Here is a 25,624-nt window from a genome sequence, read left to right on the forward strand (position 1 = left end):
GTAGCAGGCGAGTGCTGCCTTGTTGGACAAACTGTCTCGATTCAGGAGACTTTTTTAACGAAGTGTTGCAATGTAAGTAGGCGGCCATGTTGATTTGCCTGACCTCCCTGGTGCTGCGCTCTTTTCTCAACATGTCCAGGCTTTCACCATGCGTACTGGATGGATTTCTAGGCACATTTGAGCTGTCTAGGCCCTAAGCTCTGGAAGATCCTCCCTAAACCTCTTTCCACACCCCCCCATCCCACCTCTCCTTTAAGTCATTCCTTAAAACCTACCTCTTTGACCAAACTTTTGGTCACCTGTCCTTATGTGGCTCAAATGTGCTCTTTTTACGCTCCTGTGAAGCGTCTTGGGATGGTTATATTATGGTAAAGGTAATATATATATGCAAGTTGTTATTGTTGTAAATTGCGGACAGGTTGCACAGACTATGGGGGTGATTTTGTCAGCCCTGGGGAGGTGGGACTGCCGGGAAAATGGCAGAATTTGGGGGCGGGTGCCCGACCCGCCCCCAACCTGCCTCCATGCCATCTTCCTAGGAGGCGGGTAGCTGTCCCGCGCCGGGTCCCGTCTCCTTGGAGGCGGGAAGGGATTAAAGCCTATTAACTGCCTGTTAACAGGTAGTTAACAGGCAGAAAATAGGATTATTCCCTTTTTGCCCTCAAGTACGGGCTTCCCAAAGGCTCCAAAACCCGCCAGGTCAGTGAGGTGAGTAGGGGGCCTGCGGGGACCAGGGTGGGGGGGGGGGGGAGGTGCGTGATGGGTGCAAGAGTGGAGAGGTGAGTATCTGAGGTAAGTGCAAAGTGTTAGTAAAAGTGTACTTACCTTTGTTTCTCCCTGCAGGCTTCAGTCGGTGTGTATGCGGAGAGTCTCGGACCGCCGCGGTAGAGATGACAGATGGTCATTGCATTCTCGGATGCAACAACCATCTCATTTCTGTTAAAAAAAAAAGGTTGATGAGGTCTTGTATTCAAGACCTCATCGAACTGCAGAGACTGTCAGTGTTTGGCAGCTTCACAGAGCTGTCAAACGATGACAATTCATCTGTCAAAAGTTTTTGACAGATGAAACGTCATATGTTGACGTGCTCTGCCACCGCCTTTCCATTAATAAGCCTGCTGGGCGGGCTTAACAAGGTCAATCAAGGAAAAATAGCATGAGTTGGCCACAAATCAATGGAGGGAAGACATCGACCTGACAAGCAGCAGTCCTGCCTCCAGCGCGCCCCCAGTCACAAAATCTCCCCCTAGACTTCTATTCCCTTGAATTTAGAAGATTACGGGGTGATCTAATTGAGCTGTTTAAAATGATTAAGGGATTCGATAGGGTAGATAGAGAAACTGTTTCCTCTGGTGAGGCAGTCCAGAACAAGGGGACATAACCTTAAAATTAGAGCTAGGCCGCTCAGGGGTGATGTCAGGAAACACTTCTTCACACAAAGGGTAGGACAAATCTGGAATGCTCTCCCCCCAAAAAGCTGTTGAGGCTGGGGGTCAATTGAAAATTTCAAAACTGAGATTGCTAGATTTTTGTTAGGTGAGGGTATTGAGGGATAGAGAACCAGGGCAGGTAGATGGTGTTAAGATACAGATCAGCCACGATCTAATTGAATGGCAGAACAGGTTCGAGGGGCTGAATGGCCTACTCCTGTCCTAAATTAATGAATCCAGTGACGTTAGATGTTGGGGTGGGGATGGTGGATTTGGGAGAGGGGGAATCACAGAATCTTACACCACAGAAGGAGGCCATTTGGCCCATCGTGCCTGTGCCGGCTCTTTGAAAGAGCTCTCCAATTAGTCCCACCACCCTGCTCTTTCCCCATAGCCCTGAACATTTTTCCTCGATGATGCTTCTATGGGCCTATAATCCAAATCCAGCAAGGAAGTAAGGCAGTTTGTTATTTGTGCTGATTACTGTTACTGGCTACACTGCCTAGAGGGAGTAGCATTTAATCATTGTGAAGTAATTATCCTTCATAAACTAGCTGATTTATACAATCTGGCAGAGCAGTGCAGTCTTTTTTTCCCCCTTTCTCATGGGTCTTGCCTTCTGAACTTTTTACCTTGCAACTAACAGGGTCCAGAATGGCCGTCCTAAGCCCTGCCAAATACGCATGTGCGCTAATCCGAATCGAAGCCGCTTTTGTATCGTCGGCGATGACACGTCGCCGGGACATGGCAAGGTCGCGACCCCAGGATGTGGCGATATCGTGTTTCCAGGACGCAGTGGGGTCACGACCCCAGGCAGGCACCTTGTCGTGACCCCAGGACTTGGCGACGTCACAACCACAGGACTGATGTCACCGTACCCGCTTCGCAGTGAGGCGCGCGTGCCGGTTGAAACATCACCGCCAGGTTATCCGCACGCAGAACAGCAAGCGCCTCCCCCCCCCCCCCCCCCCCCCCTCGTGGCGGCAGGAGGGAACGGCAGTGATATTCCGAACCAAATGCTCCCAAGTGTTTCCCCGAGACCCGGGCTGCAATTTAAATCACTGCTTAACTGGATGTAGGGAGATGCTGTGACTGCCTCTGCTGTAAGTCGGAGGGGCCGCTAACACTGCCCTCAACTTCTTTTCTGGTGTGCCTGTTTGATCAGAAATCTCTCGGAGAGGCGTCAAGGGCCCCCACTGTGATTTTAAACCTAAGAGTGCTCCCAGAGCTGCGCTGATTGAATAGTTGAGCTTGGCCTTCCTTTTCGTAGGGCAAAGGCCTCGTGGTTAATTCAGACGTTGTTAAGTACCACAGGTAAATTGCCCTAACTTCTGAGGGCTTTCTAAGTGCTAAAGGAGAAACGCACTGAACATTTTGAATCAGTGATGCTGGAGAGACTGTCGTCTTTCAGATCGGATTTTTTCTTTTTTGGACCTGCTCTGTGTCCGCCCGCCCCTCTGGGCCTGTTTGCACTCTGGTTTCTGTTACACATGATTTATGAGCTATCAGCACTGCACAATATCCTCTGTTGACCTAAGTGGACAGCGAGTGCTGCAACACAGGCATTCTGAGGCACAGTTTCCTCCCACTTTCGTTGAGATTAATGCTGCTTCCTGCCCAGTTCACTGACAGTACGTTGAACCAGATTGCCAAATGTGTAAACAGACCAGGCCTTCTCCATGTGTTGTCACTAGGCCGAGTGCTAATTCTCTGGAGATTATAAAATGCAAGAGCATGCTCAGGACATCACCCCTGAGCGGTCTAGCTTAGTCACTAGGCGAGACTAGTAATGGTTTCTAATGAATGTAACAAGGTTAGTGACTAGGAGAGACTAGTAATGGTTTCTAATGTATGTAACAAGGTTAGTGACTAGGAGAGACTAGTAATGGTTTCTAATGTAACAAGGTTAGTGACTAGGAGAGACTAGTAATGGTTTCTAATGTAACAAGGTTAGTGACTAGGAGAGACTAGTAATGGTTTCTAATGTAACAAGGTTAGTGACTAGGAGAGACTAGCAATGGTTTCAATATGTAGTCACCAGATTAATAACCAGGTAAGACTAGTAATGACTTCAGTCATCAGGTTAATAACTAGGTGAGACTAGAGTAATGATATCTATTGTAACCAGGTTAGTAATTAGACAAGACTAGTAATTTTGATACATAGTCAACCAGGTTAATAACTAGACAACATCAGTAATGATCATATGTCATTGTCAGATGAATTGCTAGTTGAGACTAGTAATGATTTACAATGTCACCAAGTTAGTAATTAGGCAGGACTAGTAAACATTTCATTATATAATCAACAAATTAGTAACTAAGTGAAACTAATGACTTCTAATGTCTAGTAACTAGGTAAGAATAGTAATGATTTCTAATGGTACCCCTGCCCAGAAATACCGATGTCAATTGTAGCATCCCCCAGAGGAACAGGAGGAGGCCATCAGCCCCTCGAGCCTGTTCTGCCATTCAATCAGATCATGGCTGATCTGTATCTTAACTCTGTTTACCCACCTTGGTTCCATATTCCTTAATATTCTTACCTAACAAAAATCTATCAAACTCAGTTTTGAAATTTTCAATTGACCCCCCAGCCACAACAGTATTTTGGGGGAGAGAGTTTCTGGTTGATTTGGCTATGATAAATTGACCCTTAGTGCTAGGGGATTGAAATACGTGGGGTTACGGGGATAAGGGTGGGATATGTGTCGGTGCAGGCTCGATGGGCTGAAATGGGGATTCTGTGATTCTATGATTTCCACTATCCTTTGTGTGAAGAAGTGCTTCCTGACATCACCCCTGAGCGGCCTGGCTCTAATTTTCAGGTTATGCCACCTTGTTCTGGGCTCATCCACCAGAGGAAATAGTTTCTCTCTATCTACCCTCTCAAAACCTTTAATCATCTTAAACACCTCAATTAGATCACCCCTTAATCTTCTAAACTCAAGGGAATACAAGCCTAGTCTAAGCGACCTGTCCTCATAATTGAACCCATGGTGAATAGATAGTGGAGTGCGGCCCAGGCATTGAACGGTGTCTGTGAGGTCGTGTCCAGGGCTGCCCTCGCCCGCTGCCAATGGGGTAGAGGTGTGTGTAGTGCAGAAATTAGTTAAAAATCACGAAAAGTTGTGATGCAGGTTAATGAGGCCATAAAAACAGCAAAGCACTGGGGTTCAGTTCTAGAGGGATAGAATTGAAAAGCAGCGAAGTTATGTTAAACTTGTACAGAACCTTGGTTAGACCACAGTTGGAATCCTGTGAACAGTTCTGGTCTCCATATTATAAAACAGATATAGAGGCACAAGAGAAGGTGCAAAGAGTTTTACAAGGATGATATCAGAACTGAGCAGTTGTAACTATCGGGAAAGACTGAACAGGCTGTGATTTCTTTCTCTAGAAAAGAGAAGACTAAGGGGTGGCCTGATAGAGTTCTTCAAAAATTATGAAAGGGTTTGACAGGGTAGACGTAGAGAAGATGTTTCCACTTGTGTGGGAGTTGAAATCTAGGTCATAAATATAAGATAGTCACTAATAAACCAGGAGAAACATCTTTACCCAGAGAGTGGAACTCGCTACCACAAGGAGTGGTTGAGGCGAATAGTATAGATGCCTTTAAGGGGAAACTAGATAAACACATGAGGGAGAAAGGAATAGAAGGTTATGCTGATAGGGTGAGATAGAGGGGTGAGAGGAGACTCCTGTGGAGCATCATGGAATATACCAATTGGGCCAAATGGCCTGTTTCTGTGCTGTAGACTATGTAAAAATCTATATGTAAGTTCAATGTATGTACAGGTTCATTGGGCTGTTGTACTGTCTGACCAAGAGTAAATTGTCCTACAGGATCTGGACCGGTGCAAGTGCTGATCACAGAGACGGGGAACCTGACTGACTCCCATCCCATTCAATGGAACACGCCAGCGTCCTCTCACATAAAGCAGTACACCCTGCGATGGAAGCCTGTAAGTGAACTAGCCAACCAGTCAGCCAATGACTGACGGCGCTCGGGGACCCGCGACATCTCCTGTTGCCTTGTGCCAAGTGAGCGGAAACCGCGCAAGAGACGGGCAGGGAGGGGATGCGGGGGTGAGCGGGGGGAAAGAGAGAGAGGATTCGCTCCGGAGTGTTAACTGAGCAGAATACTGGGGCTTGAAAACCCCGCCAGGGTCTTGCCGTAACTCCAGTGGGAGACGGCGGAATGGCCAAGAGGGATGGTGGGTAACAGCCTCTGGCCTGGAGGTCCTGCCTTCTACCTGCTGGTGCCTTCTGTGTTCCGCCGAAGCTGGCCTGGGCTCGACTGTCGCAAAGCCTCGGTGAAAGGAAACGCGATTCTCTTATACGTGCCTCGGTTCAAAGCCAGGAGATTGCGATGCCCCGCTCCCAGCGCAAAGTATCTCGACAAACTGGTGCGCTGGCCTCTATTTCCTTTCTGCGCCTTTTCAACTGGTGAGAAAGTCCTGGGATGAGAAAATGGCCCCGTCTGCTTGCTTCAAGCTTTTCGCTAGCGTGTTCAGGCAGGCTTTGCGAGGAAAGACTTGAACCAACAGCCACCGTGTGCCATTTTAACACACCATTGTCTTGTTCTCAGGATGTGGAGAGTTGGGGAGCGGGCAAGGAAATGGAGCTGAGTCCAAGATCAGATCAGCCATGATCTCATTGAATGGCGGAGCAGGCTCGAGGGGCCGAATGGCCAACTCCTGCTCCTATTTCTTATGTGGGCAATGCTGGCAAGGCAGGATTTATTTATTATCTGTGACTCGGTGGGTAGCACTCTTGCCTCTGAGTCAGAAGGTCGTGGGTTCATAGTCCCACTCCAGAGACTTGAGCACATATTCTCAGCTGACGCTCGAGTGCAGTGCTGAGGGAGTGCTGCACTATCAGAGGTGCCGCCTTTCAGATGAGCCGTTAAAACAAGTTTCTGTCTGCCCGCCCAGGTGAAAGCAAATTATCCCAAGGCACTATTTCGAAGAAGAGCAGGGGAGTTATCCCTGGTGTCCTGGCTAATATTTATTCCCCAACCAACATCATTAAAAACAGATTATCTGGTCATTATCACATTGCTGTTTTTGGGATCTTGCTGTGTGCAAATTAGCTGCCTCTTTTCCTACATTACAGCAGTGACTACACTTCAAAGGTATTTCATTGGCTGTAAAGCGCTTTGGGATGTCCTGAGGTCGTGAAATGCATGTTCTTTCTTTTCCCTGGTCAGCCACAGAGGGTGAAACGGGACTCGCATTCATGAACCAGTGTGGTTTTTTATTTTTACAGCAGTCCACGGCCTCTCATAGTCATTTTTCATAGTGCCAGCCCACAAATTGCCCGATTTATTGAATTTATTTTACCACGGTGGAATTATGAACTAACAACCTTTTGGGTTCCCAGTAGAGTATCATAACCACCAGCCTACCAGAGCTGGTACATGCAACATGTAGTGAAAGCGCTAATGGGTGCGTTGAACCAGTGTGTTGCCAGAGGGAATGAAAGCCCTGTTTGTCTGATACACTATTTTACACAATGTATAGTAGCAGGCTGGACCTTTGGCGGAATTTATCCAAACTCCCGCAGACGTCAGAATACTCACCGTCCCATTATACAGACAGGAAACTTCGCTCTCGTAGTGTTCTGTTTACCCAGTTACGTCCTTCCCCAACCAAAAAAAAAGTTTTTCACAGGCCAACTTGTAGCCTGCCTGCCCTATGACCTCTGCTGTCACTGTGCAAACGGTCTGCCAGGCTTTGCGAAAGAGTCCAGGCAATGTTCCATTGCTCAAGCACTACTCGGTAAAGTGGGAATCATTTCCAGCTCGTTCTTGGCATACAAACAGGAGCACAGGAGTCGTCCAAGTGAATCTTATTTTAACGTCAACAAATTACAGTGTTGACACACATCTCCTTTACATCGGGGAACAAGGCCCGAGACAGGCCTGTGGTACGTGGCCAAAAGATTTCAACTCCACAAAGTGTTGTTTTTTTGCCTATAATGCATGTATTACATTGAAAAACAAGTCGGCTCCTTCCCAGCCATCCCACTCCCACCCCCAAGGTGGCTCACAGACGCACGGTCGCTGGGCTGGAATTTCCTTGCTAGGTTCTCTCGACCGCCCGCTGTTAACTTCATGCCATTTGTGCTGGGGTGCTGTGCACGATTCTGGCCCCCCACTATCTCTGGGCAGTACGGGACCCCTCCCACCACCCCACATCTGCGCTGAGTTAGCCCGTCTCGCGGCCAGTGAGACAGGTGCTGCAGTTGGGCCTCTTGGGTAGAGAAGCGGGGGTGGGGGCGGGGGAGGAGAATATCGTCCTGGCTTTCTGTTCCTCAATGATATCCGCTGACTCCTGCTGCAAGGGAGTGCGCGCGCTGGAGTGAACGACAAGCTGGCCTGTGATGCTCCTGCAGTCGAATAGCCTGCTGAGGCTCAAACGTGAACTATGGCAACTTGGGCAAGGTTCCAAATTGGCCTCCAGAGAAACCCAGAGGAGCATTATATTAAAAAAAAAAATAACTTATAGACTGGAAAAGCATCCATTATATGTAACAAAAATATGTTGGTAATTGCATCCTCATTGCATGCTTCCTGCTGGTACTTCATAACTTTTTTAAAAAGCCCCTCAGCAGTGCTGGAATATTTCATTAGGCTGAAACAGTTTATGATTTGGCATTTGACCAGCTGCTAATCAAAACTGGTGTTTGAAGAGGCTTGTCGACCATTTTAAAAACTGAGCCAACTGAGAACCTTCACTCTCACGGCCATCCTTGCACATGTCAGCTGCGGCTCAGTGGGTAGCACGCTCGCCTCTTGAGTTCGAATGCCGTGGGTTCAAGTCCCACTCCAGAGACTTGAGCACAAAATCTAATCTGACACTCCAAGTGCAGTGCTGTGGGAGGTGCCGTCTTTCAGATGAGACGTTAAGCCGAGGCCCCGTCTGCTCTCTCGGGTGGACTTAAAAGATCCCATGGCACTATTACGAAGAAGAGCAGGGGATTTCTCCCCGGTGTCCTGGCCAATATTTATCCCTCAATCAACATCACTAAAACAGATTATCTGGTCATTATCACGTTGCTGTTTGTGGGACTTTGCTGTGTGCAAATTGGCTGCCGCGTTTCCCACATTACAACAGTGACTACACTCCAAAAAGTACTCCATTGGCTGTAAAGTGTTTTGAGACGTCCAGTGGTCGTGAAAGGCGCTATAGAAATGCAAGTCTTTCTTTACGCGAGCCTAGGCTGAGTGTCGGCAGACTGGGGGGGGGGGCCCAAGAGCAGTCAACTCCAATAGTGTTCTCAATCAATATGTGTACACACACAGACAGACATATTCACCCACACACACACAACAATGCACAAACTCAAATGCACACGCACACAACCTCGATTTGCCTGTTGTCTATTGCACCGTATTTTAAGTTTGCTTGTGCTTGCATGCAGAAAAACTCGAGGATCCAATGGAGGGAAGTGACCGTCCCGGGCAACATGCACTCCTACACCATCGGCGGCCTGAAGCCAGGCCTGACGTATGAAGGCCAGCTCATCAGCATCCTGCTCTATGGCCAGAGAGACATCACCCGATTCGAATTCACAACCTCATATGTGGCTCGTAAGTAGTGCCCCTCCGTGGGTCCGCATTCTCCTCCTCCCCAACCCTTCTCGGCCTCCCCCTTTGTAAAACATTATCAGGCGTGACAAATGAAAGGCAGTGCGCCCGCTCGAGAGAAATGGAGCTGGAGTTGCTTGTATACCTTGCTGCAATTTAACAGCAGCGGATGTACAAAAAGATTTATGTTTATCTCTCTCCCCCACCACACCCATCCCAGTTTTGTCTCCTGTGTGGAACCCCCAAGTCCTTCCTAGGGTACTGCTCTGCAGCTACCCCTCCCATGCCCCTCGTAACCTCTGACTCATTTGCACGGTGAGCCTCGACAGTCAGCATCGCCGGGCTATTGAACCAGGAGAGGCATGGCAATCGTGGCAGCAGTGAGGTAGGGGTGGCGGACCTGCATGGCAGCTGAGGCCAATTATCCGCAGACCGAACCCCAAAGCCTGTCGAGGCCTGGGGTGGGGGAGGGCTTTAATCGGAACAGCAGTAGGCCATTCAGCCCCTTGAGCCTGTTCCACCATTCAATTAGATCACGGCTGATTTGTATCTTAACTCCATCTACCTGCCTTGGTTCTGTAACCGTTAATACCCTTACCCAACAAAACTCTTGTCAATCGTACTCTTGAAATTTTCAATTGACCCCCAACCTCAACAGATTTTTGGGGGGGAGAGTTCCAGATGTCTGCCACCCTTTGTGTGAAGAAGTGCTTCCTGACATCACCCCTGAATGGCCTGGCTCTAATTTTAAGGTTATGCCCCCTTGTTCTGGACTCCCCTCACCAGAGGATATAGTTTCTCTCCATCTATCCTGTCAACTCCTTTAATCATCTTAAACACCTCAATTAGATCACCCCGCAATCTTCTAAACTCAAGGGAACACAAACCTAGCATCATTCTGGTCAATCTGCCTTTCATCTCGCGGTGAATTCTTAATTCCGTAATTCAGCAGCTGTCTGACTATTATTTCTCTCTCTCCTCTGCCGTGACAGTGTCCCCGTACGAGGGCGAAACGACACAGATTGCCATCCAAGACAGAATTACCGAGTCCTCGACGACCGAGTCGATCACGGAAATCACCTCCAGCAGCTTCGTGGTGTCCTGGGTGTCCGCCTCTGACACAGTGTCTGGATTCAGAGTCAAGTACGAGCTCAGCGAGGATGATGCCCAGCCCCAGTACCTCGGTAAGACCTCCCTTCAGCAGCTGTACCCACTTTGTTCCGAACCGTGTGACTTGGGACCAAGTGGAGGCCGTAAGTGTAGGTCAAGGAGCTGGAATTTCCTCAGTAAGTTCTCTCGATCTCCCGTAACACCTCCCAGAGGCCTCCTCGGCCAAGAAGCCATTTTCAGCCCATCTCATGGCCGGGGCCCTGGAAGGACTTATTTCTCCATATGCTTGTGGCCCTGTGGACTGTGGGATGCTGCTGAAGCCTGGATTTTAGAACCGTTCCCTCTTAGGTGTGCTGGGTTGCCAACCTTCCAGGATTGCCCTGGAGTCTCTAGGGATGGAATATTAATCTCCTGGGCACTGCTGCCGGCAACCCGGGAGAAAAGTCATAGAAAGAAAAATGGAAAGACTAGCATTTATATAGCGCCTCTCAGGATGTCCCGAAGCGCTTTACAGTCAATGAAGTACTTTTGGAGTGTAGTCACTGTTGTAATGTGGGAAACACAACAGCCAATTTACGCACAGCCAGGGTCCCACAAACAGCATTGAGATAAATGACCAGATAATCAGTTTTAGTGATGTTGGTTGAGGGATAAATATTGGCCAGGACACCAGGGAGAACTCCCCTGCTCTTCTTCAAAATAGTGCTGTGGGATCTTTTACATCCACCCGAGTTAGCAGACGGGGCCTCGGTTTAACCTCTCATCTGAAAGATGGCGTTTCCGACAATGCAGCACTCCCTCAGCACTGCCCTGGAAGCATGAGCCTAGATTTTGTGCTCAAGTCTCTGGAGTGGGGACTATGAACCCACAGCCTTCTTGACTCACAGACAGGAGTACTACCCACTGAACCACAGCTGAAAACGGGTAGGAATCCCTTCGCCAGCGACAAGGCCTGTTTTGGTGGTACACGGTACTCAGCAGGTGAGACAGTTCTCCTGGAGTCCTGGTCTCGCTGCCGGTGAAGGCACGGCCGCCAATGGTAGAGCGATGAAAATCGGGGTGCGCAAGAGGGCAGAATTGGAGGAGCGCAGAGATCTCGGAGGGTTGTAGGGCTGGAGGAGGTTACAGAGATAGGGAGGGACAAGCTCATGGAGGAATTTGAAAACAAGGATGAGAATTTTAAAATAGAGGTATTACCGGACTGGGAGCTAATATAGGTCAGAGAGCACAGGGGTGATGGGTGAACGGGACTTTGTGTGAGTAAGGATAACAATCAGTCCAAAAAAGTAATATACAGGTATTGTGTGTGAGGTGTTTTGAGAGGTATCTGGGAGGCCATGATGAGACAGGTCATTCTTCTTTTCACTGTCTTTATTTTTTATACTTCCAGATGTTGCAAACACAATCACATCTGTTTCCATTCCTAACCTGCTGCCTGGTCGCAAATACGTGGTGAATGTTTTTGAAGTTTCAGAAGGAGGAGAGAAGCTGATTCTAACGAGGACGCCCACGACAGGTTGGTCACTAAGGAGAGATATTTAATTGGTGCTTTTTTTTGTTGTTGATCAGGAACACTTGTAATTTCCTTCAATAATCTTCTGCCTTTCCTCACAGCGCCTGATACTCCCACCGAGTACAGTGTAGACCTTGTCGACGAGACCTCCATCACGGTTAAATGGTCCAGGCCTCAAGCCCCCATCACAGGTACGTTGACCCTTGTGATATGGCTGATACACTAGGGTGGAGCCTCTCTAGAGATAAGGCAGCTGTTCTTAAAAGCAACGTTCAGTAGGGATTGTGTGAGGTTTCGCCTCTCTTAACTCTTTAGGATAATCACAGGTAAGATCAACCGAGAATTTAAACTTTTCCAAAATAATGTTTTTTTAATTCAAATACAAGTTTTACAGGTAGCGATTCATGCAACATTAATTAGAAGAGTAATTCTGAACTTACAATTACCAATTCTCCTGTTTCTGGAGAATAAGAGGTTAATAATCCATCGACATCAAGCGTGATGTTCATCTGGACCGTCTCTGACCTGCCGCTAGCCTGTTTCTGGTCTGTCTCTGGTGGGTCACTGGTCGATCTCTATCCTTGGGTATCTCTGGACAGGATTGGAGTAGGCAGCGATTGCCCCCGCCCCCCCATGGCTGAATAGCCCACCCAAGACTCACTGGCATGATGCAATGGGCATTTGAGCTTGCTACTGGCAGATGGCCAATGCCCGTGGAACTGAAACCCTGCCACAAGGAGAGGAGAAAGGAGGGGATAAACTGAGGGGTGTTGGCGGGGGGTGGGGGGGGTGCAGGGAGAAAGAGTAAAAATGACCAAAGAAGTAAAAATGACAATCAAAAGTTTTGAAGAGTTTTTTTTTGAATGGCTCTCCACGAAATGGGTGGTAGTAACAGCATCGCTGGGCACAGCTGACTCCTTAACTGTGCTTCAATCTAAAGGTTACCGTGTGGTGTACACGCCCTCTGTGGAAGGGGCCAGCACGGAGATCATTTTGCCCAGTACCACGACCAACCTGACCCTCACTGACCTGTACCCTGGTGTCCAGTACAATATCAGCATCTACGCCGTGGAGGAGAGCCAGGAGAGCGTCCCGCTGGTCATCCAGCAGACTACAGATGGCGTTCCACGTCCAGGTACAAAGCGACAGTCCGACAGCCTGCGCCGTCTTGGGGGTGGGGGGGGGGGGAGGGGGTGTGTCTGAGGTTTAGAGGAGGTGGGGGTGTGACTGAGGGTTTAGAGGAGGTGGGGGTGTGACTGAGGGTTTAGAGGAGGTGGAGGTGTGACTGAGGGTTTAGATGAGGTGGGGGTGTGACTGAGGGTTTAGAGGAGGTGGGGGTGTGTCAGGGTTTAGAGGAGGTGGGGGTGTGACTGAGGGTTTAGAGGAGGGTGGGGGTGTGTCTGAGGGTTTAGAGGAGGTGGGGGTGTGTCAGGGTTTAGAGGAGGTGGGGGTGTGACTGAGGGTTTAGAGGAGGTGGGGGGTGTCTGAGGGTTTAGAGGAGGTGGGGTGTGTCTGAGGGTTTAGAGGAGGTGGGGGTGTGACTGAGGGTTTAGAGGAGGTGGGGGGGTGTCTGAGGGTTTAGAGGAGGTGGGGGTGTGACTGAGGGTTTAGAGGAGGTGGAGGTGTGACTGAGGGTTTAGATGAGGTGGGGGTGTGACTGAGGGTTTAGAGGAGGTGGGGGTGTGTCAGGGTTTAGAGGAGGTGGGGGTGTGTCAGGGTTTAGAGGAGGTGGGGGTGTGTCAGGGTTTAGAGGAGGTGGGGGGGTGTCTGAGGGTTTAGAGGAGGTGGGGGTGTGACAGGGTTTAGAGGAGGGTGGGGGTGTGTCTGAGGGTTTAGAGGAGGTGGGGGTGTGTCAGGGTTTAGAGGAGGTGGGGGTGTGACTGAGGGTTTAGAGGAGGTGGGGGGGTGTCTGAGGGTTTAGAGGAGGTGGGGGTGTGTCTGAGGGTTTAGAGGAGGTGGGGGTGTGTCTGAGGGTTTAGAGGAGGTGGGGGTGTGTCAGGGTTTAGAGGAGGTGGGGGGTGTGACTGAGGGTTTAGAGGAGGTGGGGGTGTGACTGAGGGTTTAGAGGAGGTGGGGGGGGTGTCTGAGGGTTTAGAGGAGGTGGGGGTGTGACAGGGTTTAGAGGAGGTGGGGGTGTGACTGAGGGTTTAGAGGAGGTGGGGGTGTGACTGAGGGTTTAGATGAGGTGGGGGTGTGACTGAGGGTTTAGAGGAGGTGGGGGTGTGTCAGGGTTTAGAGGAGGTGGGGGGGATGTCTGAGGGTTTAGAGGAGGTGGGGGTGTGACTGAGGGTTTAGAGGAGGTGGGGGTGTGACTGAGGGTTTAGAGGAGGTGGGGGGGTGTCTGAGGGTTTAGAGGAGGTGGGGGTGTGACTGAGGGTTTAGAGGAGGGTGGAAGGTTACTTGTGGATGGACAGGCAGATGGAAGAGAAGGTTAGAATGGGGGCGGTGGGAAGTACCAAAGAAATGGTTGAAGTGGTTAGTCTTGTTAAGAGCCTTTTCGAAGGAAGAGAGACATCAGCAAAGCCGATTGGGTTAGAGGGAGTTTTCCAAAGGGTCAGCTTCAGATGCTGGAGGCCACGCAAGAGGAAAAGGCTGGAGGAACGGTGGGAAGGGACAGTGAATGGGGATTGAGTTGCCCGTGGTCGAGACGGGATCTCGGGTAGCGCACTGATTCATGTGGCACTGTTGCAAAAGCAAAACTCCCAACTGCAGGTTCGATGAGACGAATGCCCACTAGTGGTCCAAAATGGCTTGACCCTTTTCACTTGAAAGCCTTCTAGATGGAACTATTGGCTTGATTCTCTATAGAAGGGGACAGCCGTGACTCAGTGGGCAACGCTCTCGCCTCTGAATCAGAAGGTTGTAGATTCAAGCCCCACTCCAGAGACTTGAGCACAAAATCTAGGCTGACACTCCAGTGCAGTGCTGACAGAGTGCTGCACTGTCTGAGGTGCTGTCTTTCAGATGCGATGTTAAACCGAGGCCCCGTCTGCCCTCTTGGGTGGATATAAAAGAATCCATGGCACTATTTTCCCGCAGAAGAGTTCTCCCCAGTGTCCTGGCCAATTTTGATCCCTCAGCCAACATCACTAAAAACAGATTATTTGGTCATTATCACATTGCTGTTTGTGGGAGCTTGCTGCGTGCAAATTGGCTGCCGTGTTTCCTACATAACTGTGGCTACACTTCGAAAAGTACTTCATTGGCTGTAAAGCACTTTGGTATGTCCTGAAGTAGTGAAAGATGCTATAGAAATGCAAGTTCTTTCTTTCTAACTGAAAATCCACAGGGTAACACACCTTGGTGTGACTGCCTTGGATTTTTGCCAACAACCCCACCAAAGGTCATGAGGTCAGGGGGGGTGGTCTTGTGATTTAAATGCCTTCATCTGGCTAGACCCAAGAGGCTGCGGTTGGGGTGGGTGGGGGTTCGTTTTCCCTGCAGAAGAAACTTGTAAGAAAGAAGGAACTTGCATGTGTATATAACGCTTTACACAATCTCAGGACGTCCCAAAGCGCTTTGCAGCCAACAAAGTCCCTTTAGCCGTGGCACTCTCCCCTCTGGGCGGCAGGGAAAGGAATCAAAAGTGGCGGACATACTGATGAGGATGATGAGTGAGGTGAAGAGGGGCGGGAGGAGGCTCGCGTGGAGCATAAACACCGGCACAGACCAGTTGGGCTGAATGGCCTGTTTCTGTGCTGTAAATCCTATGTAAAGTATTGTGTCGAGCGTTTACTGAGTTAGAGCTACCCTTTCAACCGCCAAAAGGCAATGGGGAACAATTCCCTGGGAGCACAAAGATTTGTTGAACGTTCGCTCATAAATCCCTGCCAGCAAGACCTGTTTTTTTTCTCTCTCTCTTCAATTAAAGAGTTCTGCTGATAAAAGCCGCTTTCGAAAATTGTGTAATGTTGTTTTGGCAGAAAGCAATTTGAAGTGAAGTGGGCGGACCGAAGGTCAATAATGTCGCCATGGGTTGGGGGAGTGGAGGTGGGGGCGGCGGAGGACGAGTGGACAGAAAGCAGCTGATGCCGGCTGACTGCCGAGAGAAAATCCTAACGGTCTCCGTGCCCTTCCTCCGTACTGTAATCGAGATCACCCTGAAGTATCCGCTTGCGTTCCCTTGGGAATAGTCGGGTGGCTAGACCGCAAGAACAGAGGGAGAGAGGAATGCACGGAAAGCTCTCCGGGTTTTTGTTCTGCCTCAGCCTGGCCTATTCCAAGCCTCCATGACCATATAGGGACAAAGCTATTCTGCCAGCAATCTCCCTTGTCTGATGAAGTCTAACGATACCAAGATTGTGCTGTCTGCCTCCAAGTGAGACTGACGAATGATTACTCGGCGCAGCGAGCTGTCTGCAGTCAAGATTCCGCAGCGAAGCTATTGCCTGATGATAAAATCTGCCTTCCTCTGATGACGAGGCTGTTTGCCTTGAGAGGGCTGAGGCATGAACTGTCGGTACTGGGTACAAAGTTCTCCCCAGTCCAAAACTTCCTGCCCTTGGCGGGCCCTTTTCCATCAGCCTTCCCTTTGCTTTAGTTTGGGATCCTCGCCTTTCACAGCCTCAGGACGTCCCAAGGCGCTTTACAGCCAACTTTTCAAGTGCAGTCACTGCTGTAATGTAGTGAAATGTGGCTCAGCCAATTTGCGCACAGCAAGCTCCCGCAAGCAGCAATGAGACATGCGCAGGTGTTGGTTAGAGGGACATCAGGAGATCTCCGCTGCTCTTCCTCCGAATCATGCCAAGGAATCTTTTACATCCACCCGAACAGGCAGACAGGGCCTCAGCTCAATGATGGCAGTGCAGCACTCCCTCAGTCCTGCACCACAGGCAGTGTCAGCTTAGATTTTTGTGCTCCAGTCTCTGGAGTGGAACTTGAGCCCACAACCTGCTGACTCAGGGGACGAGGGTGCTGCCCACTGAGACACGGCTGATAACTAGCTTCCATTTTACCAAGTTTGAAGGTTTTTCCCTATTAAAACTACAGGGCAAACTGCCTCAAGGTATCTACCACTCCGTCTCTGTAAACTAGGCAGGTTCCTGGTTTAAAAAGCTAAACCAGGGCGGTTCAGACAAAGTTACAGCGGAGCGGGAGAATCGCCAAGGAAATTCGCAAAAGTTACATTAAAATGTGGAACAATTATAAACATAATTTATGAATCAATTCGTAATGAAATTTCGGCAGCAAACGGTGTAAGTAGTGCAGATTAGAGACAAAGGGAGATAGGATCCCAGATGTATTGCTTCCATTAAGTGGCTCAGAGAGTAACTGCATCGTATGAAAGACTGTGACAGGACACGAGAGTGCCGGTTCACACTGACACAGGACGAGAGAGTGCCAGTTCAAACTGACAGGACAGAGAGAGAGAGTGTCAGTTCAAACTGACAGGACAGCGAGAGTGCCAGTTTAAACAGACACAGGACAAGAGAGAGTGTCAGTTCAAACTGACACAGGACGAGAGAGTGCCAGTTCAAACTGACAGGACAGAGAGAGTGCCAGTTTAAACAGACACAGGACAGAGAGCGAGTGCCAGTTCACACTGACACAGGACGAGAGAGTGCCAGTTCACACTGACACAGGACGAGAGAGTGCCAGTTCACACTGACACAGGACGAGAGAGTGCCAGTTCACACTGACACAGGACGAGAGAGTGCCAGTTCACACTGACACAGGACGAGAGAGTGCCAGTTCACACTGACACAGGACGAGAGAGTGCCAGTTCACACTGACACAGGACGAGAGAGTGCCAGTTCACACTGACACAGGACGAGAGAGTGCCAGTTCACACTGACACAGGACGAGAGAGTGCCAGTTCACACTGACACAGGACGAGAGAGTGCCAGTTCACACTGACACAGGACGAGAGAGTGTCAGTTCACACTGACAGGACAGAGAGGGAGTGTCAGTTCACACTGACAGGACAGAGAGAGAGTGTCAGTTCACACTGACAGGACAGAGAGGGAGTGTCAGTTCACACTGACAGGACAGAGAGGGAGTGTCAGTTCACACTGACAGGACAGAGAGAGAGTGTCAGTTCACACTGTGACAGGACAGAGAGAGAGAGTGTCAGTTCACACTGACAGGACAGAGAGAGTGTGTCAGTTCACACTGTGACAGGACAGAGAGTGCCAGTTCACACTGTGACAGGACAGAGAGAGAGAGAGTGCCAGTTCACAATGTGACAGGACAGAGAGAGAGAGAGAGAGAGAGTGTCAGTTCACACTGTGACAGGACGAGAGAGAGTGTCAGTTCACACTGACAGTACAAGAGAGAGAGTGTCAGTTCACACTGGGACAGGACAGAGAGAGAGAGAGAGAGAGTGTCAGTTCACACTGTGACAGGACATGGAGAGAGAGAGAGAGAGAGAGAGAGAGTGCCAGTTCACGCTGTGACTGGACAGAGAGAGAGAGAGAGAGAGTGTCAGTTCACACTGTGACAGGACATGGAGAGAGAGAGAGAGAGAGAGAGAGAGTGCCAGTTCACGCTGTGACTGGACAGAGAGAGAGTGCCAGTTCACACTGTGACAGGACAGAGAGAGAGAGTGCCAGTTCACACTGAAAGGACATGGAGAGAGAGTGTCAGTTCACACTGTGACAGGACATGGAGAGAGAGTGTCATTTCACACTGACAGGACAGAGAGAGAGAGTGTCAGTTCACACTGGGACAGGACAGAGAGAGAGTGTCAGTTCACACTGTGACAGGACATGGAGAGAGAGAGAGAGAGAGAGAGAGAGTGCCAGTTCACACTGTGACAGGACAGAGAGAGAGAGTGCCAGTTCACACTGAAAGGACATGGAGAGAGAGTGTCAGTTCACACTGTGACAGGACATGGAGAGAGAGTGCCAGTTCACACTGACAGGACATGGAGAGAGAGTGCCAGTTTTGTCAGTTCACACTGTGACAGGACAGAGAGAGAGAGTGCCAGTTCACACTGACAGGACAGAGAGAGAGAGAGAGAGAGAGAGAGAGAGAGAGTGCCAGTTCACACTGACAGGACATGGAGAGAGAGTGCCAGTTTTGTCAGTTCACACTGTGACAGGACGAGAGAGAGTGTCAGTTCACACTGTGACTGGACATGGAGAGAGAGTGTCACTTCACAATGTGACAGGACAGAGAGAGAGTGTGTTATTTCACACTGTGACAGGACAGAGAGAGAGTGTCTGTTCACACTGAAAGGACAGAGAGAGAGAGTGTCTGTTCACACTGTGACTGGACAGAGAGAGAGTGTCAGTTCGCACTGTGACAGGCCGCGAGAGAGTGTCAGTTCACACTGTGACAGGACGAGAGAAAGTGTCAGTTCACACTGTGACAGGACATGGAGAGAGAGTGCCAGTTCACACTGAAAGGACAGAGAGAGAGAGTGTCAGTTCACACTGTGACAGGACATGGAGAGAGAGTGCCAGTTCACACTGAAAGGACAGAGAGAGAGAGTGTCAGTTCACACTGTGACAGGACATGGAGAGAGAGTGCCAGTTCACACTGAAAGGACAGAGAGAGAGAGTGTCAGTTCACACTGTGACTGGACATGGAGAGAGAGTGTCAGTTCACACTGTGACAGGACGAGAGAAAGTGTCAGTTCACACTGTGACAGATCAGAGCGAGAGAACGTCAGTTAACACTGACAGGACAGAGAGAGAGTGTGTCATTTCACACTGTGACAGGACAGGGAGAGAGAGTGTCAGTTCAAACTGACAGGACAGAGAGAGAGAGAGAGAGAGAGACTGTTCACACTGTGACAGGACGAGAGAGAAAGTGCCAGTTCACACTGAAAGGACAGAGAGAGAGTGTGTCAGTTCACACTGTGACAGGACAGAGAGGGAGAGTGTCAGTTCACACTGACAGGACAGAGAGAGAGAATGTCAGTTCACACTGTGACTGGACAGAGAGAGAGAGTGCCAGTTCACACTGTGACTGGACAGAGAGAGAGAGTGCCAGTTCACACTGTGACTGGACAGAGAGATAGTGTCAGTTCGCACTGTGACAGGCCGCGAGAGAGTGTCAGTTCACACTGTGACAGGACGAGAGAAAGTGTCAGTTCACACTGTGACAGGACATGGAGAGAGAGTGCCAGTTCACACTGAAAGGACAGAGAGAGAGAGTGTCAGTTCACACTGTGACAGGACATGGAGAGAGAGTGCCAGTTCACACTGAAAGGACAGAGAGAGAGAGTGTCAGTTCACACTGTGACAGGACAGAGAGAGAGAGTGTCAGTTCACACTGTGACAGGACATGGAGAGAGAGTGCCAGTTCACACTGAAAGGACAGAGAGAGAGAGTGTCAGTTCACACTGTGACAGGACATGGAGAGAGAGTGCCAGTTCACACTGAAAGGACAGAGAGAGAGAGTGTCAGTTCACACTGTGACAGGACATGGAGAGAGAGTGCCAGTTCACACTGAAAGGACAGAGAGAGAGAGTGTCAGTTCACACTGTGACTGGACATGGAGAGAGAGTGTCAGTTCACACTGTGACAGGACGAGAGAAAGTGTCAGTTCACACTGTGACAGATCAGAGCGAGAGAACGTCAGTTAACACTGACAGGACAGAGAGAGAGTGTGTCATTTCACACTGTGACAGGACAGGGAGAGAGAGTGTCAGTTCAAACTGACAGGACAGAGAGAGAGAGAGAGAGAGAGACTGTTCACACTGTGACAGGACGAGAGAGAAAGTGCCAGTTCACACTGAAAGGACAGAGAGAGAGTGTGTCAGTTCACACTGTGACAGGACAGAGAGGGAGAGTGTCAGTTCACACTGACAGGACAGAGAGAGAGAATGTCAGTTCACACTGTGACTGGACAGAGAGAGAGAGTGCCAGTTCACACTGTGACTGGACAGAGAGAGAGAGTGCCAGTTCACACTGTGACTGGACAGAGAGATAGTGTCAGTTCGCACTGTGACAGGCCGCGAGAGAGTGTCAGTTCACACTGTGACAGGACGAGAGAAAGTGTCAGTTCACACTGTGACAGGACATGGAGAGAGAGTGCCAGTTCACACTGAAAGGACAGAGAGAGAGAGTGTCAGTTCACACTGTGACAGGACATGGAGAGAGAGTGCCAGTTCACACTGAAAGGACAGAGAGAGAGAGTGTCAGTTCACACTGTGACTGGACATGGAGAGAGAGTGTCTGTTCACACTGTGACTGGACAGAGAGAGAGTGTCAGTGCAAACTGTGACAGGAGAGAGAGAGAGTGTCAGTTCACACTGACTGGACATGGAGAGAGAGAGTGTCAGTTCACACTGTGACAGGACAGAGAGAGTGTCAGTTCACATTGTGACAGGACAGAGAGAGAGTGTCAGTTCACACTGTCAGGACATGGAGAGAGAGTGTCAGTTCACATTGTGACAGGACAGAGAGAGAGAGTGTCAGTTCACACTGACAGGACAGACAGAGAGAGAGAGAGTGTCAGTTCACACTGTGACAGGACATGGAGAGAGAGTGCCAGTTCAAACTGTGACAGGACAGAGAGAGAGAGAGAGAGTGTCAGTTCAAACTGTGACAGGACAGAGAGAGAGAGAGTGTCAGTTCAAACTGTGACAGGACAGAGAGAGAGAGTGTCAGTTCACACTGTGACAGGACAGAGAGAGAGAGTGTCAGTACACACTGTGACAGGACAGAGAGAGAGAGTGTCAGTTCACACTGACTGGACATGGAGAGAGAGAGTGTCAGTTCACACTGTGACAGGACAGAGAGAGTGTCAGTTCACATTGTGACAGGACAGAGAGAGAGTGTCAGTTCACACTGTCAGGACATGGAGAGAGAGTGTCAATTCACATTGTGACAGGACAGAGAGAGAGTGTCAGTTCACACTGTGACAGGACAGAGAGAGAGAGTGTCAGTTCACATTGTGACAGGACAGAGAGAGAGTGTCAGTTCACACTGTGACAGGACATGGAGAGAGAGTGTCAGTTCACACTGTGACAGGACATGGAGAGAGAGTGTCAGTTCACACTGTGACAGGACAGAGAGAGAGAGTGTCAGTTCACATTGTGACAGGACAGAGAGAGAGTGTCAGTTCACACTGACTGGACATGGAGAGAGAGAGTGTCAGTTCACACTGTGACAGGACAGAGAGAGTGTCAGTTCACACTGTGACAGTACAAGAGAGAGAGTGTTAGTTCACACTGTGACAGGACAGAGAGAGAGAGTGTCAGTTAACACTTTGACAGGACAGAGAGAGAGAGAGCGTCAGTTAACACTGACAGGACAGAGAGAGAGAGTGTCAGTTCACACTGACAGGACAGAGAGAGAGAGTGTCAGTTCAAACTGACAGGACAGAGAGAGAGAGTGTCAGTTCACACTGTGACAGGACAGAGAGAGAGAGTGTCAGTTCACACTGTGACAGGACGAGAGAGAGAGTGTCTGTTCACACTGTGACAAGACGAGAGAGAGAGAGAGTGCCAGTTCACACTGTGACTGGACATGGAGAGAGAGTGTCAGTTCACACTGACAGGACAGAGAGAGAGAGTGTCAGTTCAAACTGTGACAGGACAGAGAGAGTGTCAGTTCACACTGTGACAGGACATGGAGAGAGAGTGCCAGTTCAAACTGTGACAGGACAGAGAGAGAGAGTGTCAGTTCACACTGTGAAAGGACATGGAGAGAGAGTGCCAGTTCACACTGTGACAGGACATGGAGAGAGAGAGTGTCAGTTCACACTGTGACAGGACAGAGAGAGAGAGTGTCAGTTCACACTGTGACAGGACAGAGAGAGAGTGTCAGTTCACATTGTGACAGGACATGGAGAGAGAGTATCAGTTCACACTGTGACAGGACATGGAGAGGGAGTGCCAGTTGTGCCAGTTCACACTGACAGGACAGAGAGAGTGCCAGTTCACACTGCGACAGGACAGAGAGAGAGAGTGTCAGTTCACACTGTGACAGGACGAGAGAGAGTGTCAGTTCACACTGTGACAGGACATGGAGAGAGAGTGTCAGTTCACACTGACGACATGAGAGAGAGAGAGTGTCTGTTCACACTGTGACAGGACAGAGAGAGAGTGTCTGTTCACACTGTGACTGGACAGAGAGAGAGTGTCAGTTCACACTGTGACAGGACAGAGAGAGAGTGTCAGTTCACACTGTGACAGGACGAGAGAGAGTGTCAGTTCACACTGTGACTGGACAGAGAGAGAGTGTCAGTTCACACTGTGACAGGACGAGAGAGAGTGTCAGTTCACACTGACAGGTCAGAGAGAGAGAGAGCGTCAGTTCACACTGTGACAGGACAGAGAGAGAGAGTGTCAGTTCACACTGACTGGACATGGAGAGAGAGTGTCAGTTCACACTGTGACTGGACGAGAGAGAGAGAGAGAGTGTGTCAGTTCACTGACAGTACAAGAAAGAGAGAGCGTGTCAGTTCACACTGTGATAGGACGAGAGAGAGAGAGTGTCAGTTCACACTGTAACTGGACATGGAGAGAGAGAGTGTCAGTTCACACTGTGACAGGACGAGAGAGAGAGAGTGTCAGTTCACACTGTGACAGGACGAGAGAGAGAGAGAGAGTGTCAGTTCACACTGTGACAGTACAAGAGAGAGAGAGAGTGTCAGTTCACACTGTGACAAGACGAGAGAGAGAGATTGCCAGTTCACACTGTGACTGGACAGAGAGAGAGTGTCAGTTCAAACTGTGACAGGACAGAGAGAGAGAGAGAGAGAGAGTGCCAGTTCAAACTGTGACAGGACAGAGAGAGAGAGAGAGAGAGTGCCAGTTCAAACTGTGACAGGACAGAGAGGGAGAGAGTGTCAGTTCACACTGTGACAGGACAGAGAGAGAGAGTGCCAGTTCAAACTGTGACAGGACAGAGAGAGAGAGAGAGAGTGTCAGTTCACACTGTGACAGGACAGAGAGAGAGAGTGCCAGTTCAAACTGTGACAGGACAGAGAGAGAGAGAGAGTGTCAGTTCACACTGTGACAGGACAGAGAGAGAGAGTGTCAGTTCACACTGTGACAGGACAGAGAGAGAGAGAGAGTGTCAGTTCACACTGTGACAGGACAGAGAGAGAGAGTGCCAGTTCAAACTGTGACAGGACAGAGAGAGAGAGAGAGTGTCAGTTCACACTGTGACAGGACATGGAGAGAGAGTGTCAGTTCACACTGTGACAGGACAGAGAGAGAGAGTGCCAGTTCACACTGTGACAGGACAGAGAGCGAGAGAGAGTGTCAGTTCACACTGTGACAGGACAGAGAGAGAGAGAGAGTGTCAGTTCACACTGTGACAGGACAGAGAGAGAGAGTGTCAGTTCACACTGTGACAGGACAGAGAGCGAGAGAGTGTCGGTTCACACTGTGACAGGACAGAGAGAGAGAGTGTCAGTTCACATTGTGACAGGACATGGAGAGAGAGTGCCAGTTCACACTGTGACAGGACAGAGCGAGAGAGTGTCAGTTCACACTGTGACAGGACATGGAGAGAGAGTGCCAGTTCACACTGTGACAGGACAGAGAGAGAGAGAGTGTCAGTTCACACTGTGACAGGACATGGAGAGAGTGTGTCAGTTCACACTGTGACAGGACATGGAGAGAGAGTGCCAGCTGTGCCAGTTCACACTGTGACAGGACAGAGAGAGAGAGTATCAGTTCACACTGTGACACTACATGGAGAGAGAGTGTCAGTTCACACTGTGACTGGACAGAGAGAGAATGTCTGTTCACACTGTGACTGGACAGAGAGAGAGTGTCAGTTCACACTGTGACAGGACAGAGAGAGAGAGTGCCAGTTCACACTGAAAGGACAGAGAGAGTGTCAGTTCACACTGTGACTGGACATGGAGAGAGAGAGTGTCAGTTCACACTGTGACAGGACAGAGAGAGAGAGTGTCAGTTCAAACTGACAGGACAGAGAGAGAGAGAGACAGTTCACACTGTGACAGGACGAGAGAGAGAGTGCCAGTTCACACTGAAAGGACAGAGAGAGAGAGTGTCAGTACACACTGTGACTGGACATGGAGAGAGAGAGTGTCAGTTCACACTGTGACTGGACGAGAGAGAGAGAGAGTGTGTCAGTTCACACTGTAACTGGACATGGAGAGAGAGTGTCAGTTCACACTGTGACAGGACGAGAGAGAGAGAGTGTCAGTTCACACTGTGACAGGACGAGAGAGAGAGAGAGAGAGAGTGTCAGTTCACACTGACAAGACGAGAGAGAGAGAGAGAGTGCCAGTTCACACTGTGACTGGACATGGAGAGAGAGTGTCAGTTCACACTGACAAGACGAGAGAGAGAGAGTGCCAGTTCACACTGTGACTGGACATGGAGAGAGAGTGTCAGTTCACACTGTGACTGGACAGAGAGGGAGTGTCAGTTCAAACTGTGACAGGACAGAGAGAGAGAGAGAGAGAGAGTGTGTCAGTTCACACTGTGACAGGACAGAGAGAGAGAGAGTGTCCGTTCTCATTGTGACAGGACATGGAGAGAGAGAGTGCCAGTTCACACTGTGACAGGACATGGAGAGAGAGTGCCAGTTCAAACTGTGACAGGACAGAGAGAGAGAGTGTCAGTTCACACTGACAGGACAGAGAGAGAGAGAGTGCCAGTTCAAACTGTGACAGGACAGAGAGAGAGAGAGTGTCAGTTCACACTCTGACAGGACAGAGAGAGAGAGTGCCAGTTCACACTGTGACAGGACAGTACGAGAGAGAGTGTCAGTTCACACTCTGACAGGACAGAGAGAGAGAGTGTCAGTTCAAACTGTGACAGGACAGAGAGAGAGAGAGTGTCAGTTCACACTCTGACAGGACAGAGAGAGAGAGTGCCAGTTCACACTGTGACAGGACAGTACGAGAGAGAGTGTCAGTTCACACTGTGACAGGACAGAGAGAGAGAGAGTGTCAGTTCACACTGTGACAGGACAGAGAGAGAGAGTGTTAGTTCACACTGTGACAGGACAGAGCGAGAGTGTGTCAGTTCACACTGTGACAGGACAGAGAGAGAGAGAGTGTCAGTTCAAACTGTGACAGGACAGTACGAGAGAGAGTG

The 25,624-nt window shown here is 49.7% G+C and overlaps 1 protein-coding gene across 9 annotated transcripts in view; it reads left to right on the forward strand.

Annotated features, from left to right (window-relative positions):
* The window catches only part of LOC147119974 (fibronectin-like), a 120,357-nt gene that overhangs the window by 22,528 nt on the left and 72,205 nt on the right, over positions 1-25,624 (forward strand). For all 9 annotated transcript variants that reach the window (XM_085985433.1, XM_085985434.1, XM_085985432.1 and 6 more), the window contains exons 13-18: positions 5,276-5,394; positions 8,858-9,026; positions 10,016-10,207; positions 11,524-11,649; positions 11,748-11,837; positions 12,587-12,781. In XM_085985433.1, coding sequence (XP_085841559.1) covers positions 5,276-5,394; positions 8,858-9,026; positions 10,016-10,207; positions 11,524-11,649; positions 11,748-11,837; positions 12,587-12,781 — 891 coding nt within the window. The remainder of the gene's footprint in view (positions 1-5,275; positions 5,395-8,857; positions 9,027-10,015; positions 10,208-11,523; positions 11,650-11,747; positions 11,838-12,586; positions 12,782-25,624) is intronic.

The sequence above is a fragment of the Somniosus microcephalus genome, chromosome 4 (assembly GCF_052327205.1).
Source record: "Somniosus microcephalus isolate GS21.2 chromosome 4, FLI_Smic_1.0, whole genome shotgun sequence".
Taxonomy (NCBI): domain Eukaryota; kingdom Metazoa; phylum Chordata; class Chondrichthyes; order Squaliformes; family Somniosidae; genus Somniosus; species Somniosus microcephalus.